General features: G+C 40.3%; 1 protein-coding gene across 1 annotated transcript; it reads right to left on the reverse strand.

Annotated features, from left to right (window-relative positions):
• Nucleotides 1–3,277: 3,277 nt before the first annotated feature.
• LOC137284111 (sulfotransferase 1B1-like) lies at nt 3,278–12,867 on the reverse strand. Its single transcript, XM_067815791.1, has 7 exons — nt 12,759–12,867; nt 10,414–10,487; nt 10,023–10,221; nt 8,297–8,617; nt 4,565–4,668; nt 4,122–4,284; nt 3,278–3,516 (listed from the first exon to the last, which is right to left on the reverse strand). The coding sequence occupies exons 2-7, from the start codon at nt 10,429–10,431 to the stop codon at nt 3,380–3,382; spliced, it is 942 nt and encodes a 313-aa protein (XP_067671892.1). The 5' UTR covers nt 10,432–10,487; nt 12,759–12,867; the 3' UTR covers nt 3,278–3,379.
• Nucleotides 12,868–15,218: the final 2,351 nt, after the last annotated feature.

A 15,218-nucleotide genomic window follows, 5' to 3' on the forward strand; every position in this document is an offset into this window, starting at 1 on the left:
TCATACGTAATTTGATAAATGTGATGTCATTAGTTACATTGTGTTTGGATAATTCAACTGAAATTATGTGAACAGAGCAGAGATGCTTACAAATTTGTCTGTCAAAAATGACAAAAATCCATCCTAAACTTACTTCAATAAAATTATTGATGCTACTCTGAAATAGCATGTAAGGAAACGACGTCAAGTGTCCGAATATATATCATGGCACGAGTTTGTATCAGCCATTGACTCTCCAAACCTGTATTCATGGCCATTAGCTACAGAGGATGTCGAATTTAATAAAGTGTGCTTTCTTTAACAGCGAGGCAATAGCACAAAATCACTTTACAAGAAACCAAATTAATGCAACCGTATACAAAAATAACATGATCAAAACTGTAAATGTCAACGTGTTCATAGATTTTCTTGATATTCCGATTTGCCAACGGTGTTCTGGCTGGGCACATCTTCCACCGACGTACAGGGTGACACCAGACATCTGTCAACCAGGTGCAACAACCTAAGTATTAGATGAGCCAGCGAAGTGAACGCGTTTATGACAAACAGGCGGGGCAAGTAATCTGGACGAATATACTTGGTTGCTACGGGTAGATTGACGATTAAGCACGTGCACTACATGCTGACCGTGGCTTGAAATCAATACCGCTAATGTTTGACACGTGTCTCGTAGAGCGATTTAGTTTGGCACGACACCATCAGACACGAGTCAGTTTTTTAATGTTTGCAGATTTCAGTTAGATTAACATGTCAGAAATAGGTAAGCATAAGCAAATTGTTCATTCTCAGGCAAGGGATTTAGCCTACAATGTTATTATTTATATGGAAAAGACATGTGCAACGAAAGCAAACGCCATTTCAAAAAGTAGTCTTGCAACTGATCTTTCCAAGGTAAACGCATTACGACGGAAGGTGATAGGGGAGCGAGTAGGCTTAATTAGTCCCACCAAGTTACCCAAAACTTTCAAGCACAAACTTGATAATTTTGACCGGTGTGCAGTCCGTCACTTTGTACAAAGTTTATATTGAGTACCAAAGCAACTGCCTACTCTATGATATATGATACGGCAAGAAGCCAACTGCACTCTCCAAAACATCGTGTTATTAACAATAAAGAAACTGACATTCATAAATCTTGCTTTTCTTTCCTGCACTCCACTTCAGAGATTTGAACAATATCGTATTTGGACTTATTAGTAAAGTCTCCGGTTCTGAGTGACCATTGTTTGTTTTATAATGGGACGAATGTTCTCAGGTTATCATAAAGGCCAAAGTCCTATACATCTTAAAGACTATGAGGACATTTACATTAGCGTTGAATGTGTATGAATCTCTGAAATACAGTTACAAAAGTTACACACGTATTAGTTTTCCACTGAAGAAAAAACGCTGATCATGAAATTGATGTTATACTATTACCTTTATCATTATGCTCGCATAACTCTGTTTACAATACAGTACTTTGATTAGTCTTTCTACAATAAAGCTATGCATCATTTTATTTATATGTAAGCCATTAGCGCTACAATGATCGTAACTCCGATACTTGTGACAGTCGTAGCGCTCCGATCGCTTTGAGGAACGGGTTCCACTTGCCCCGCCTGCTTGTCACAAACGCGTTCATGCTAGCTCATCCAATACTTGTCAAGCAGTAGTAAAATATAACAATCAAAACACGATTCGCACGAGGAAATTGAACTTCTCAATATTTAGACGACAACCTGTTTCCATCTTGTTTCAAATGGAATGTTCTGGAAGGCGTTCCCTTATGTGCAAATTGGGGTCATTTGTCAGGTCGTGACTCATCTAATACTTGCCAAGCAGTAGCGTGGACGGTGTTATCAGATGTGCCACAGCTGCTGAGCTGACGTTTCCGGATAAACTTTAATGAATTTGCATTGACTGTAAGTAGCTGTATTCGCCGTATGGCTAGTCACAAGAAAGTAAGATTCTTTATGGATAACAACTTCTTTTATTGTACTTGATGCATCGTTTCAATATGGATTCATATACCGTTGTCAAACAAAATCATATACACTAGAAGAAATTGTTATCCATAGAGAATTTATATAGAGATGTTGTGTTTTGTAAATACACGTTCGCTGAATCTGTGTTCGATCAAATCAAATATCATCTTAGTAGAGATGCTGAACTACTGCATGACTGGAAACTGTCATTCGTCCAAGTACAAAGCAGGACTTGCAACTGACAAGGGTTTGCACCAGTTTCCGTCAAATCCAGTCATCCGAGAAAAATGGATGTAGTTTCTTTGCAACCCACAGACATAAAAAACTTGTCATGTGTACAAGTATCACACCTGCCTAATTACATAATGTGGTAGACACGGGACTCGGATGCACTAGTCATAAATCAATTTATTTTCTTTATGGCGTATAGCCTGATGGGTGTTAAGTTCAAAATGCATATGGTCAATGATTGAATCTGTCTATTGTATACTGTCTTTAGCAGACAGGCAGGCAGACATACATGTGTCAATAAACCAGACAATGAGCTTTCTCTGTGACAGAGTCTGCTTACTTATGTAAAGAGCAGATTAGTTACTTATTTGTGTACACAACCAAGATTAGACTACTGCTCATGACCTCATACTCCGAGCGTGCATACTGTTTCAAGCTCCGCGAACCTATTCACTGCGCATGCGTTATGGGCGCAGCGCAGCACAGCTGTTGAAACCAGTTTTCCCCCAAGCGCTGGGGGAAATTTAATGAACTCCGATTTCGCGGGCTTTTTTTATCGCGTTTTTTTTTCAACTTTATGGGCTGAATTGGCACTTTTCATGATTTGTTTCGGTAAGTGCATACCGAAAGGTATCAGAATCTGCAAAGTTGTGTTTTACGTTGCATGTAACCTTTAACATTGCACTAATGTTACTTTGGTCTTTAAGATAACCTTAGTGCAATGTTAAAGAATTGGAGTTACGGTTAACCTTAGTAAAGGTTACTTTGGGAAAGGAGCCCCCTTGGTTTGCTAGGTCTGGAAGTAGGCGTCTTGTCTTCCAGGAAACGATGCATATACCTCCAACAGCACAACATCCATGCAACGTGATGGTCAGCAACCAGCCCAGACATTTCCCTAAGTGCACACAACTTCAGCACGACCTGGGCTTAGATTTTCGAAGCTCTCTAAGATAGTCATAGGTTAATGTCCATGTATTGCACCTGTTTAAGTGTCAGATGTATAAGCTATTGACAAGATAGTCATGGAGTGTCATGCGAGAAGTGATGATTCATGCTACAGAAAACACAAGAAACAAATGTTTCATTCATGCACAAAATTCTATTTGTATTCTGATTTTAATCGTGTCACCGCTAATCAGAGTTTGGCAACAATAATTAAGAAAAGGTGCATCCGGATCGAGTCAGGATGTTTTCTCATCGACCTTCGTCCTGGCGTAACGTTCATAAAATCTCGACCCGGCCATCTTCTCGTCATACACACAGTAGTATTCATCTAACATCTCCTCTGTGAACCAGTTCCTCCAGTCTCCAACGATACCTGCACAGCACCATCATCATAACTCAAAACATGCTGATAACTCATGACATCATTTTAACATTGTGCAGCCTAAGTAGATAATTTGGCGATTACATGTTCCTTCTTACAACCTTCCTGCAAGAGTCTCTGATGAAAGTTCAGAGTTCACCTGATCGGTAATATATGGCACTTTATATCAACGGCTGCTTTAAGCGATATCTATCCATCACATTTAATGCGTCTGAGTTTTCTTTTGGTTGATTTGTTGGTTTAACGCCGCACACAGCAATATTATATATATATATATATATATATATATATATATATATATATATATATATATATATATATATATATATATATATATATATTCGAATCTGGAGCAGACCATCGCGTGATGGACAGCATGAGCACCGATCTACGTAATTGGGGTACCATGACATGAGTCAACCAACTAAAAAAGCATATGTTATATGTCAACCAAGTCATCCAACTATTTTCTCTTCAGTAATGATCAGTAGAAATCATGCATGATACACACTCACATCATTCGTTGTATACTTGTATTTGCATGCTTCGCGAATGTCGAAGTATCTACTTTGGTCCTGGTATGCATGACACAATACCTTTCCTGTAAAAGAAGTTTTTCCCATTGACTTTCAATGAGTACTTGTCCTTGTCAGCTTTCATCCTTGCAAAGGTACACTTCTCCGCAATGGCACGACACAGGTCGTCATTTCTCTCAAGCCCAATAAAATCTGAGAGAGCTCGCACTTGTGCTACCGGATCCTTTTATAAAAACAAATGGAACATGTTACCACCATGCTTATGTGACACCAATTATTTCTTTTGTTCAAAAAGATGAATTGAATATGAAGCGAAGTAAAGGATCAGACAAATCATAACAATCACAATCATAGATACGAGTGTTCCACGTGGACGCCCGAAAGACACGTCCAAAGGATCTGACATCGGTATCTAATCAATCTTTGTTCCAAGATTACAAGTTGAAACAGCCTTCAAATCTGCTGAGGTAAATATTTTCAGGTTGATCATTATCATTAGGTACCTTCATTGTCTCCTCGTAAACTTGGAAGTGCACTGGAATATCAGGATTTTCTTCAAAGAATGTTTCGGCATCTCGTAGATTTTCAAACATACCATTGCTGTCAACTGAAATGTTCAAACGAGGCTACAAAAGACCACAATCTCTCACATTAAGAACCGATGCAAACTCGTTCCCAATGCATAGGAAGGAAAGTATTTTAACTGTGGAAACTGGAAACTGCCTCATCTTGGGATGAAAGTCTTGTATCATAATTTTCACTCAGTGGTTATGAGAGATCTCATCATTAAAAGTAAGTTTAATATCAATAATGATAGTAATCTGTAAAATAAGTTTAGTTAGGTCCCATTTCTTGAGGATGTATGGGTGTCATTTAATACGCAGAAAATCACCGTGTGTCCCAGGAGCTGATATAAATAATACCCAATAAAGTGTTGAATTGATTGTAATTCATGCTTTTGCTGCCTGAATACATACTCTGATATTCTTACAACATGCTCAGTGAATGCTACACATAACTGGGTCACCCATTCCATACATTCATACTAAATTATAGTAAGTTATATAAAAGTTTTATTCAAATATAACATATACTGACACACCTTGAAAACGCATAGCCGAGTGTGAGATGAGAAAAAATAGGACATGCGATGAAACGAACTGCCATTATTTATGAAAATCACGTGGAATGAAAGAATGGATTGATGTCTACAGGGCATGCACAGTGCCTTCAGTCAGTATGTCGTGTAACCTCCACCAGGTCACAGGCACAGGCACAGACATGGAGACGTTGGGGCACAGTGTTACAGAGAAGAGTGATTAAGGGCATAGGAATGTTCCTGCAAACTTGTCGCAATACCAATGCAAAATCTGCAACGTTGGTTGGCAGTGGTTGAGAGTCTCCCATGTGCGTCTCTCAAGTGTTCAACGAGGTTTAAAAGCACAGTTTCACGCCACTTTTCTCTAGAAATACGTAATACATTTATCTTACCCTAGGAGAAGCTACCATATAATTCATTCCCAAAAGAATTTCGTATTTAGATTACAGTGTTGAATTATAAATGAATTAATGCTACGTTGCAATAAATCGGCACCCGTGCCCTCTACCGCGAGACTTTATTTCACGCGAATCCCATAGAGTTATGTCCCTTGGAAGGTTCTTTCGAATATGCTGTAACGCAACTTGTGATTGAGACCAGTTAAGCAAACACAAACAACACCGGGTGCGACATATTTCGATGTACTCGTTGGAATCGTTTGTATTTTGGAAGCTGTTTGGAAGCAGTTCGCCTCGAAGTGTCAATGAGCGATTTTAGTCATGCCCAAAGGGATATTAAGTCTTTTATTGCTAAAGTGAGGCCAAATATATACACTATATACCAACACAATGAGTCCAGTGTGTGGAGGAGGGCTTGTGTCACTCATGTGGCACGGACTCGTGCGTTGTCATGCTGGTATATCAGACAGGCAGACAGACAGACAGGCAGAAAGACAGACAGACAGACAGGCAGAAAGACAGACAGACAGACAGACAGACAGGCAGGCAGAAAGACAGACAGACAGGTAGAAAGACAGACAGACAGACAGACAGGCAGATTTTTACATAACACACATATGGCACAAAAGCCTCACCCCCCACAAAATAGGTTATGAGAGATCATAAAAATAATAAATTACATAAGAATTATATATACATAAAGTCAAATAAATAAAATACACAATACAAATAAGATGAGCAGTGATACAGTAGTTGTCCAACAATAAATCTCTCCTGATCCGTAAAACAGGTTTGTACGTTTAAATTTGGTAGCAAAATAATAACGCCTGGCCATGACAAAATATAACACATTTTTCCAACAGCAGTTAAAATATCCAAATTGTTAATCACAGATTTACAGTGATAAAGTAAAGCTATGCGACAACCGGAATACAGTGGGCAATGCAGTAGGACATCACACACTTGTCCTCAACACAGTCTTCACTGTTAAACCACCTTCTCTCTTCTGATGGTGTGTTGGTATCTAATATCGGCCAGTTTCAATAAGTAGAGGGACTGTGTCGCTCCTAAAATTCCATTGTGTTTTCAGGTTACTTCTCGGTAGAGTATATATACATGTTTTGTGGTTGATCTCTGCTTCCGGAAGTCGTTTTGCTAGTCCGTTAAAGTACCATTCAGTTCAACATGGTGACTGGGAATGGAGGTGAGCCAATATAACTTGCAGCTTGAGCTGGTGAGTGCTACTCTTCTATATGATAGCAAATTTGGACGACTTTGGTATTGGGTTAATGACCGATTCGCTCCATTCAGTTGATAGATTTCTCAATGTAAGACATAAGTTACAAGACGTAGAAAAGATTTAGAAAGGGAAGGCAAGATCTGTCTATTAAAACTTCCACTGGTATCCCATTACACCCAGCTGCTTTCCCTTGTTTCGCCCCTAACAATACCTGTTGGACTTCTTCCAAGGTGATTCCAGCATTTAGTGGGCAGCTCATATCGGTGATGTCAACCTCATGTATGACGTCATCGTGATGTAATGTCCATTAGATAAGCTACCTTCAGGGACTTCAAGACGGTGGTAGCATCGCGGGAAACTAAGCCGTCATCGGACTTCAAATGGTAGCTCCTTTTTTCTCGTTTGCAACGATATGCCAAATCTTTTTCCAGAAATCGCAGCTATACCTATCACATAGGTCCTCGAGTTTGTTCAGTGTGTGTCCGCCACTTCCACGTCTTCACAAACGCTTGCCTTTTCTGTAGGTAAATGCGCTTAAGCTATTTCTTGTGATCCCAATTACACCTTCACCTGAACACATATTAATGGTAATGGCAAAATCCTCAATCCACCAGGTTTTCTTGGTTCTCCTCTCTTTGTTGCTCTGACAAGTGTTCACTCAGATACTAAATTTACATTATCCTTGTAAAATCACCATGAGAACGTGTTCTGCACACGGGCAGATTTACATACCATGTGAGAAAGGAAGAGTTAGGGGCGTTGTAACCGGAAGTGGATGATCGAGGACGGTCTGCAACGCTGTTTATTTATGCCTACGGACACGACGGTTTATGGTTGACTGGATGACATCAAAACGCCTATCTGCGTAGTACCCGTTTCGAGCAGTTCCCGTAAACACAGTCGTGGCATTTTTTCAAATTGCTTCCCTTCCCATCGGTACCCTTGCCTTAAGTACCTTAACGACCTCGGACAACGTACCTGTATTTTCATTTTCACATTCACACTGCGTTGCAACATAACAGTGGGAAGATGTGTTTGATCGATTTTGTCTGTTTCTAAAAATCATGCAATATAGATTTGAACTCGGACAACATCTCTTGAATAAGAGAGATTCATTCGCGTTTGCTACCTTGTTTTCAATTATGCTGAAAAAGCACTCCACGCATTTTCAAAATGCTTTAGTCAATTTTAGATGTAACTTCAAAGATTAGGGATACAATTATGCCACGAAACAACGGTTTATTCTAAATAACACACCCATCAGTTATTAAAATTTTCGCTCTGTAGCCTTCACAGTGCAAAGACTGATTTCTAAAATATATATTAAATAGGACAGTGTGGATTGGATTCAGCCAGATAAGAAGTCATGAATAACAGAAAATCCAACAGAGTTAACCATAGTCCTAGTTCTGTCTCAACGAAGCAGGGCCTTGAAATTCCGAAACAAGAATTTGTGTATTACCTCACTTGAAAAGATATACCCTATGGATGAACATACCTGTCCCTTTGTAGTAAAGTTCCAGAAAATCTTGAAATGTGCCCTGGTAGCCGGATACCCCGCCATCCATATATGCCCAGTAGAGCGACACAGCAACATCCTTTGGGTCTCTCAGATTGTAGATTATCTTGCATTTCTTTTCTCTTAGCTGTGTTGGTGCACGAGAAAGTTTGAAGTGAGTATTGATGATTCTGGGGGAGGGGAGTCTGCTCAGTTCATCGCTCGTCATGAATTCGAGTTGATTCTTGCCCTTGAATTTGGGTATGGTTTCAGCAGTTCCATTGAGCAGCATACCAACCATTTCAAACGTCCAGTGTGTTCCTAAATGATACAAAGTGCATTTAACTTGACAGATCTATATACATGGAAGAACATAGTCGTTCTCGCCAGATTCTATTTTCTATGAATCAGTAAACTTTCTTTTATTAAAAGCAGAACCACTTGCAATTCCAGTTACTTTAGACTAATATAAGTCTCTGAAATCAACATATTGTACTGAAAAAAAATATTCTATTGAAAAATGTAATGAAAAGGAGCCTGAGACTTTTCTCAATTTACAGACCGCTGCAACTATGGAAATCTAGACTTGCCACATTTTCTAGACTTGTGTGCGCTTTCTTGGATATATATTTGCTTCAGGGTCTGTTTGGCTGACTACAGTTGCCATAGTATTGTGTAATATTCGTGGGTGGGTGTATCTGTGCGTGTGCGCGCGTGCGGGCGTCAGTGCGTGTGTGTTTGTGTCCACCTCTTATTTCACACATTCTATGCGTGCTTAACCTAGTATTGTCTGTGAATACGAACCCGTGAAGATCCCGCGGTAGAATAGGCCTTCAGCAACCCATGCTTGCCATAAAAGGCGACTCAGCTTGTCGTAAGAGGCGACTAACGGGATCGGGTGGTCAGGCTCACTGACTTGGTTGACACATGTCATCGGTTCCCAATTGCGAAGATCGATGCTCATGTTGTTGATCACTGGATTGTCTGGTCTAGATTCGATTATTTACAGACCGCCGCCATATAGCTGAAATATTGCTGAGTGCGGCGTAAAGCTAAATTCACTCACTCACTCACCTCAGGTCAAAATCCATTTTATACCAAAAGACATAATCCTTGTAGTACTTTATATGATTTGTGTAGTTGTGTTCTAATGCAACGCCAAAACATTGCTCGTGTAACATTTAATATAGAAAAATGTCACCTTTTCATGTGTACTGTGTTTTTGTGTTGGTGACGGCTGGGAGGTCGCGTGTGCATGCCTATGCGTGTTAGCTAATATACATAGCGTTCACAACATGAACGCTATGTCGCACCTCCATAGGCCGCAATGGTCAAAATCATTTGTCGCACTTTCGCGCATTCGTTACGACTATTGCGCACGAAAAACTTATGAGTGGTTTATTTGTACTCATACCTACATGTGCGCCCTAGTTTCGTTATAAAAATATTAAAAAATAAATATTTGCATGCCATCAAATTTCTCAGTCGATCGATCGCATATGAGCGGCGCCATTTTAAATCACGTGACGCGCAGGGATTCCCTCCCTAAAATAGTAACACACCTGTTCCAGACCTCGGTGCTTGTTCATAACAAATTTCCATACATTTTTAGATAATTAAAAAGAATTATATAAAATAACTATATTGCTGGGTTTTTTTGTGTGCGCGTTGTTCAACTGGGCCGGAAATCCAAGGGAGACGTTCAATATTCATCCCTGTCACTAACCTGTCCTCAGATACGCTGATAGATAAATGTCATCCTCTCGTAACTGGACGTACTTAATCTGCTGCAGAACCTCCCGCTTGTATACGGTGCCGTACAGGACGCCCTCCAGCATCTGTAGCTGCATAGTGTTTCCCCGCTTGTCTTTCACAAAGACGGTGTCCTGGCCCGTCTTGTCAATCACCAAATCCTCTCCGTCACACTACCAATCAACAAATCAACATAACTACAACATGAGTTACGCTCACATAAAAGTCCACCACCCCATCCCTTCAACAAATTCCGCTGAACGCTTGTAACAGTAATGACTTATCGAGCAGAATTCAGAACAACAAAATCTAACTGAATTTCAGTAAATGCGAACATTGTACAATATGATAGTAAAGTCACTTACTGTTATTGACTTGTGCATGTTCCTGGTCGGGTGGGGATCTTGGTTACGATTTAGTAGTCGTGGTGTCCTTACACCTGTGACGTAAACAACAGTACGTGCGAAATGTTATATGAGGAAACTGCTGGATGATATCCTATTTTATTTGTTGTGTCAGCTGAATGTGTGTATAAAATCTAGTGTCTGGTGCATGCACATACAGGCCAGGCACACCTGACGCTGCATACACTTTGCACCTTAGATAATAGTATCAGCAGTTGCGTAACATAACACGAGTGATCCAAGTGGAGTGCAAGCCAGTTTTTTACGTGTAACCCTGGTTGGTTGCAATGGCTCATATTTAGACTATTGACGGTTTGGCCAACCTTTTTAGCAACAATGATGTGTAAACCCGGGATTTTTCATAGTGGTAGCTAGGCCCCTGTGAGCTGTGATAGGACAATCATATTATTTCATATTTTTTCAGTCCCATACTCAACACCGCAATGGTTTGAGCTGAAAAGGGATAACGTCCGTAGAAAAAAATGTAAGTGGGTGTCTTGGCGCTGTAGCCTTAATAGAAATACTGTCTCAAGTTTGAAAATGCACAGCACCACTAACAAAATTCAAGGGTGCATACAGTTTGGACCCACAGCCGTCTATGAAGGGTGTGACTTGTCAACAAACTGCTTGAATTCGAGACACCAATTTCGGTATGTTTGTGAAAACCGGTTTTGGAAAATGTATCAGAGACAGTACAACACTGAAGTGACAAACATCTACTATTAAAACCGGTTTTATGCAGCACACTTCAAAGTAAAGCTTTTTATGAAGGCTGTGGCCAAGGATTAGGGTTGACTAGGAAACACATTAGAGGAGTGGGCACCGATGGCGTTAGATAATATTCACAGTCAGACGAATCGAGTATTCTTCATAGACAGCCGAGGATGTCGAGGACGACATATCGGAGAATCTGGGCTCTTATTCTCGAAACGTTCGTAGCCCTAAGAATTCGTAACTTTGATCGTACCCAATGTGTTAGGAATAGGCCTAAGAAGTTCGTAGGGCTACAAACGTTCGAGAATAGCTAGCCTGGATACGAGTCGTGACCACAATCGGCGCTAGTTCAGTAGGATCCGGGTGTGGGGCGAAATCACACATGACAGGCCTACTGACTTCGATTCTGAACGGGTATTTGACGGAATGTTGCTTCTCATCGTTGTTTTTTTTTTTCTTTCTGACATTAATTTCCTGCAGACATTTTATAGTGCCAGATGACATGCCATGTATCTCCTACTCCCAAGCATATGGAATGGTACTGGTCCGATAACTCCCCTGATGTGTCCCCATCTTCCGGATGTTCTCGGGCAGAGAGTGTACCCGTGAGACCCTCCACCCAGCAAGGTGGTCAGGCTTTGATCAGCTCTCCAGGACGAATGATGGGCAATACCTATCGCAACTATAAGGCAGACAATAATCAGAATTCTACCAGGACCAAGTGAAATACTCGAATTTGATTAGACAATAAATAAAATTAGACACTATCAATTTGTAATGCATCTGATTTCGTGACGGTCATCAGTACTACTTCGGCGTGACCACCAACATGACTAATAAATGTCAGTTTAATGGAAATTCTAATAAAATTCATTAAAATAAAAACGTACAATTACAAGTTCCCCCACAGTTGTTTACAAAATATTCAAACTTAATTAACTTAATTGCAAGGACTCCATGTTCGTCGCATGTTCACAAATCATTGCGTTGGGCCTATACTGTCAGATGCCGATGTAGAGGCAAGTACGTGAAATCATTATCGAATTTCGTCTGTCAGAAACTCTTTGTCTTTAATGAGTTACAACACTGAATCGTAGGTCGAGCCTTCGATTCTGCGGGGCTCATGATCAGATTGCAACATTCGCATCATGTCAACACCGGCCCGTCCGCCATTTCAGTGTGTTACGTAACCGTCAGCATATGCTTTCAAGAATATAAATAGGTCAGACGATTCCATCATAGTCGTGTCTGAGGGGTTACAGTGACACAGCCATAGGCGGATCCAGGAGTTTTCAAAGGGGTGGGTGGGGACTGAACCAAGCTCCGCCAATGTAAAATCTTGAGGTCTATAATCTATCATTTTTAAGGGACCAGGGGTGGGGGCGTTGGAACCCTCCACTAGCACCACCCTTGGGTCTGCCAGTGTCACAGCACACGAAGTAATAGGCTGCTTTACGGTGGTATGTGCGTGAGATTGTGAAGACCATTCTCTTAGGTATTACATTATTACAATGAATAAACAGTAGCTTGTTTTCTTTGGGCAAACTATTTTGTATGTAGCGAAGTTAGAACACCATATGGAAGGCACTTACCATTCCCATCACAGACGAGTTCTATTCGCCTCTCATCCCCACTATCATACCCAGAGTTCCACGCGACCAGCAGAATACTTAGTCATCACTGCACCGCTGTACATCTCGTCCAATGTCGGATTAGGCAATGTCATCCACGGAACGAAGTTCGGTTTTAAATCGGTTATTAGTTCAGACTATCATTCACCATACTTCAAAACATAGCATCTTTATCTCATAAATAATATTATTTACAAGCTATAGAAGGTTTTATTCCTGTTGATGAAGCGCAGTATTTCAGTGTGTTTGTTGGGCATTTACAGACTGTGGCATTTAAATCATCAGGGTGGGACACATTTTGGGCCTTTTGCCCTCCTGAATATGGTAAAAGGTATATGCCATTTGCGTTACCGTCGTTGATTACCAGTCCGTTAGTGACAGAGTGAGTTAACGTTTAGCGTAACATCTGCAATATTTATCACTTCTCCATGGAAGAAGAGTCCGTCCGTCAATTGCCCTCATTGACGTACTGCTTCTGAAGGACACCAGCAAGAAACTTAGTACTGCAGTATACCTACCGGAAGCCAACCCACACAGACCAGTACCTTCACCACGCTTCCAACCGTGTACCCCAAGACAGTATACACCTCCACCCTAGTACGTCGAGTCCACAATATCTGTTCCACCAGGCAACACCATACCACTGACCTCCGCCATCTAAGACAAGTCTTCATACAGGACACCTACCCCGAACAGCATGTGCAACAAACTATACAGAACTTTAACAACAGAGAAATCCACCCGCCCACAATCTGCACCCTTTGTCAGCCCATACTAAGTAATTGCCTCACACATCTTTACAGTTTCACGTAATGACTTCTCCTTTCGGAATAAAATATCTCCCATAAGGAACGCTAAGCATAATGAATGAGCTACAAGGTTATTATATGTACGCTTCCAGACATGCTGACATGTTGTTACGTTCACTCACACGAGTGTTTTGACTTTGAAAAACACGAACTGATTTAATGGCAATCTCATTGAATGTGTCTCATCTTATGGGTATTTAGGTGTGGCATTTACTCGGAATTTAACCTCGAATAAGCAGTGTATTAGGTCATGATTTGCAATCCAGAAAAGCATTATTAGGTGTTTCAGAATGTCTGTCGCCAGAAACTGTTTTGGCGATTAAAACATATATAACCATATTTGTTAATTAAACATTGAGTACACGTTTCTAATTTTAACTGACAAGTAGTCCCCTTTACACCACTAATAGATGATGTTTTCTTCAAGGGTCCTTTTAGTTGTTGTTCATTTGCTGCTGTTGGGGGTTCTACATATTAAAGTAGTACAGTGATGTCAATTTTACTGTATGGAATTTAGGGACTAGACTGATTCTGAACGTCTGACAAGCAGTGTTGTTAAAGGAGCTCGTGTTCAAACATGTATATGAACTTAACTTGGTCATGGCGAGTGTTGGAGCTACCCGGTATATATCTATGCCTGCAAGCTTTGTATACATTATTGGTATAAACTGTTTAGGCTAGACTCGCGCTTACTCAAGTAGTGTTATATAGGGTATTGATTTAAGATGTGAGCCGTGATGATTGTAATTGGGCTTCAAATTTGAGAAATGTGTTAATTACACCGGGATTTGGCTACGTTTGGGATAACCAGTGTATATGTAGTATCAGTCGTTTTATCAGGACCTATAAAGCTAAAGACTTGCATGCATCTTTGTCACAATCACAATGTTCTAAAACATATAATGACTCTGTGTACGTCTTCCTAACTTCAAGAGTATTGTGTTAAACGTTTACCTACACAGAAGTATCACGTCTAAATAAACCTAGCCTCGGTATAATTCGTTACACGTCTCAACTGAGACTCAGTAACGGAGTGTAACGAATATTAATAGTATATTAAATCGCGAGTTCGAGGAATTGGGTCGCTTGGCAAGAGGTATGACTATACCAACCCATAAACAACACCTCGGTAAAACAAACGAGGAGTTTAATGCACAGCAGTCACAGGATCTTTTTACATGGTAACTCAACAGTAATATATGTTACAATTATAGTTATCAATCAGCTTTCATAGAATATAAACATCATACACAGATTTCTTTTACTCACTCTATTAATCATGGCACACATTAAAATGTATACAACGTAAGGTCATTGTTAAATACTCTACACATCAAGCCAGAGGGCGTTTATACAATCTACATAGTACACAGTTACAAAACAGCATAGTATTCCAAATGTAATTCAATAGATGCACTTTACAAGACAGTCACCCCGTGATTTGTGACTGCCATCCGTAATATATATCTATTCCAGCTATCGCAGATAATCGCGTTTACAGATAAAACGTATGTCATTTAGATGGACCAAGGCATCGATGGCCAGTCGTGAGTATGCCACGAGGGTTAGCGTGAACTACAAACAGCAATAGAGACAGATACATGCATTGCAC

The sequence above is a fragment of the Haliotis asinina genome, chromosome 5 (assembly GCF_037392515.1).
Source record: "Haliotis asinina isolate JCU_RB_2024 chromosome 5, JCU_Hal_asi_v2, whole genome shotgun sequence".
Classification (NCBI taxonomy): domain Eukaryota; kingdom Metazoa; phylum Mollusca; class Gastropoda; order Lepetellida; family Haliotidae; genus Haliotis; species Haliotis asinina.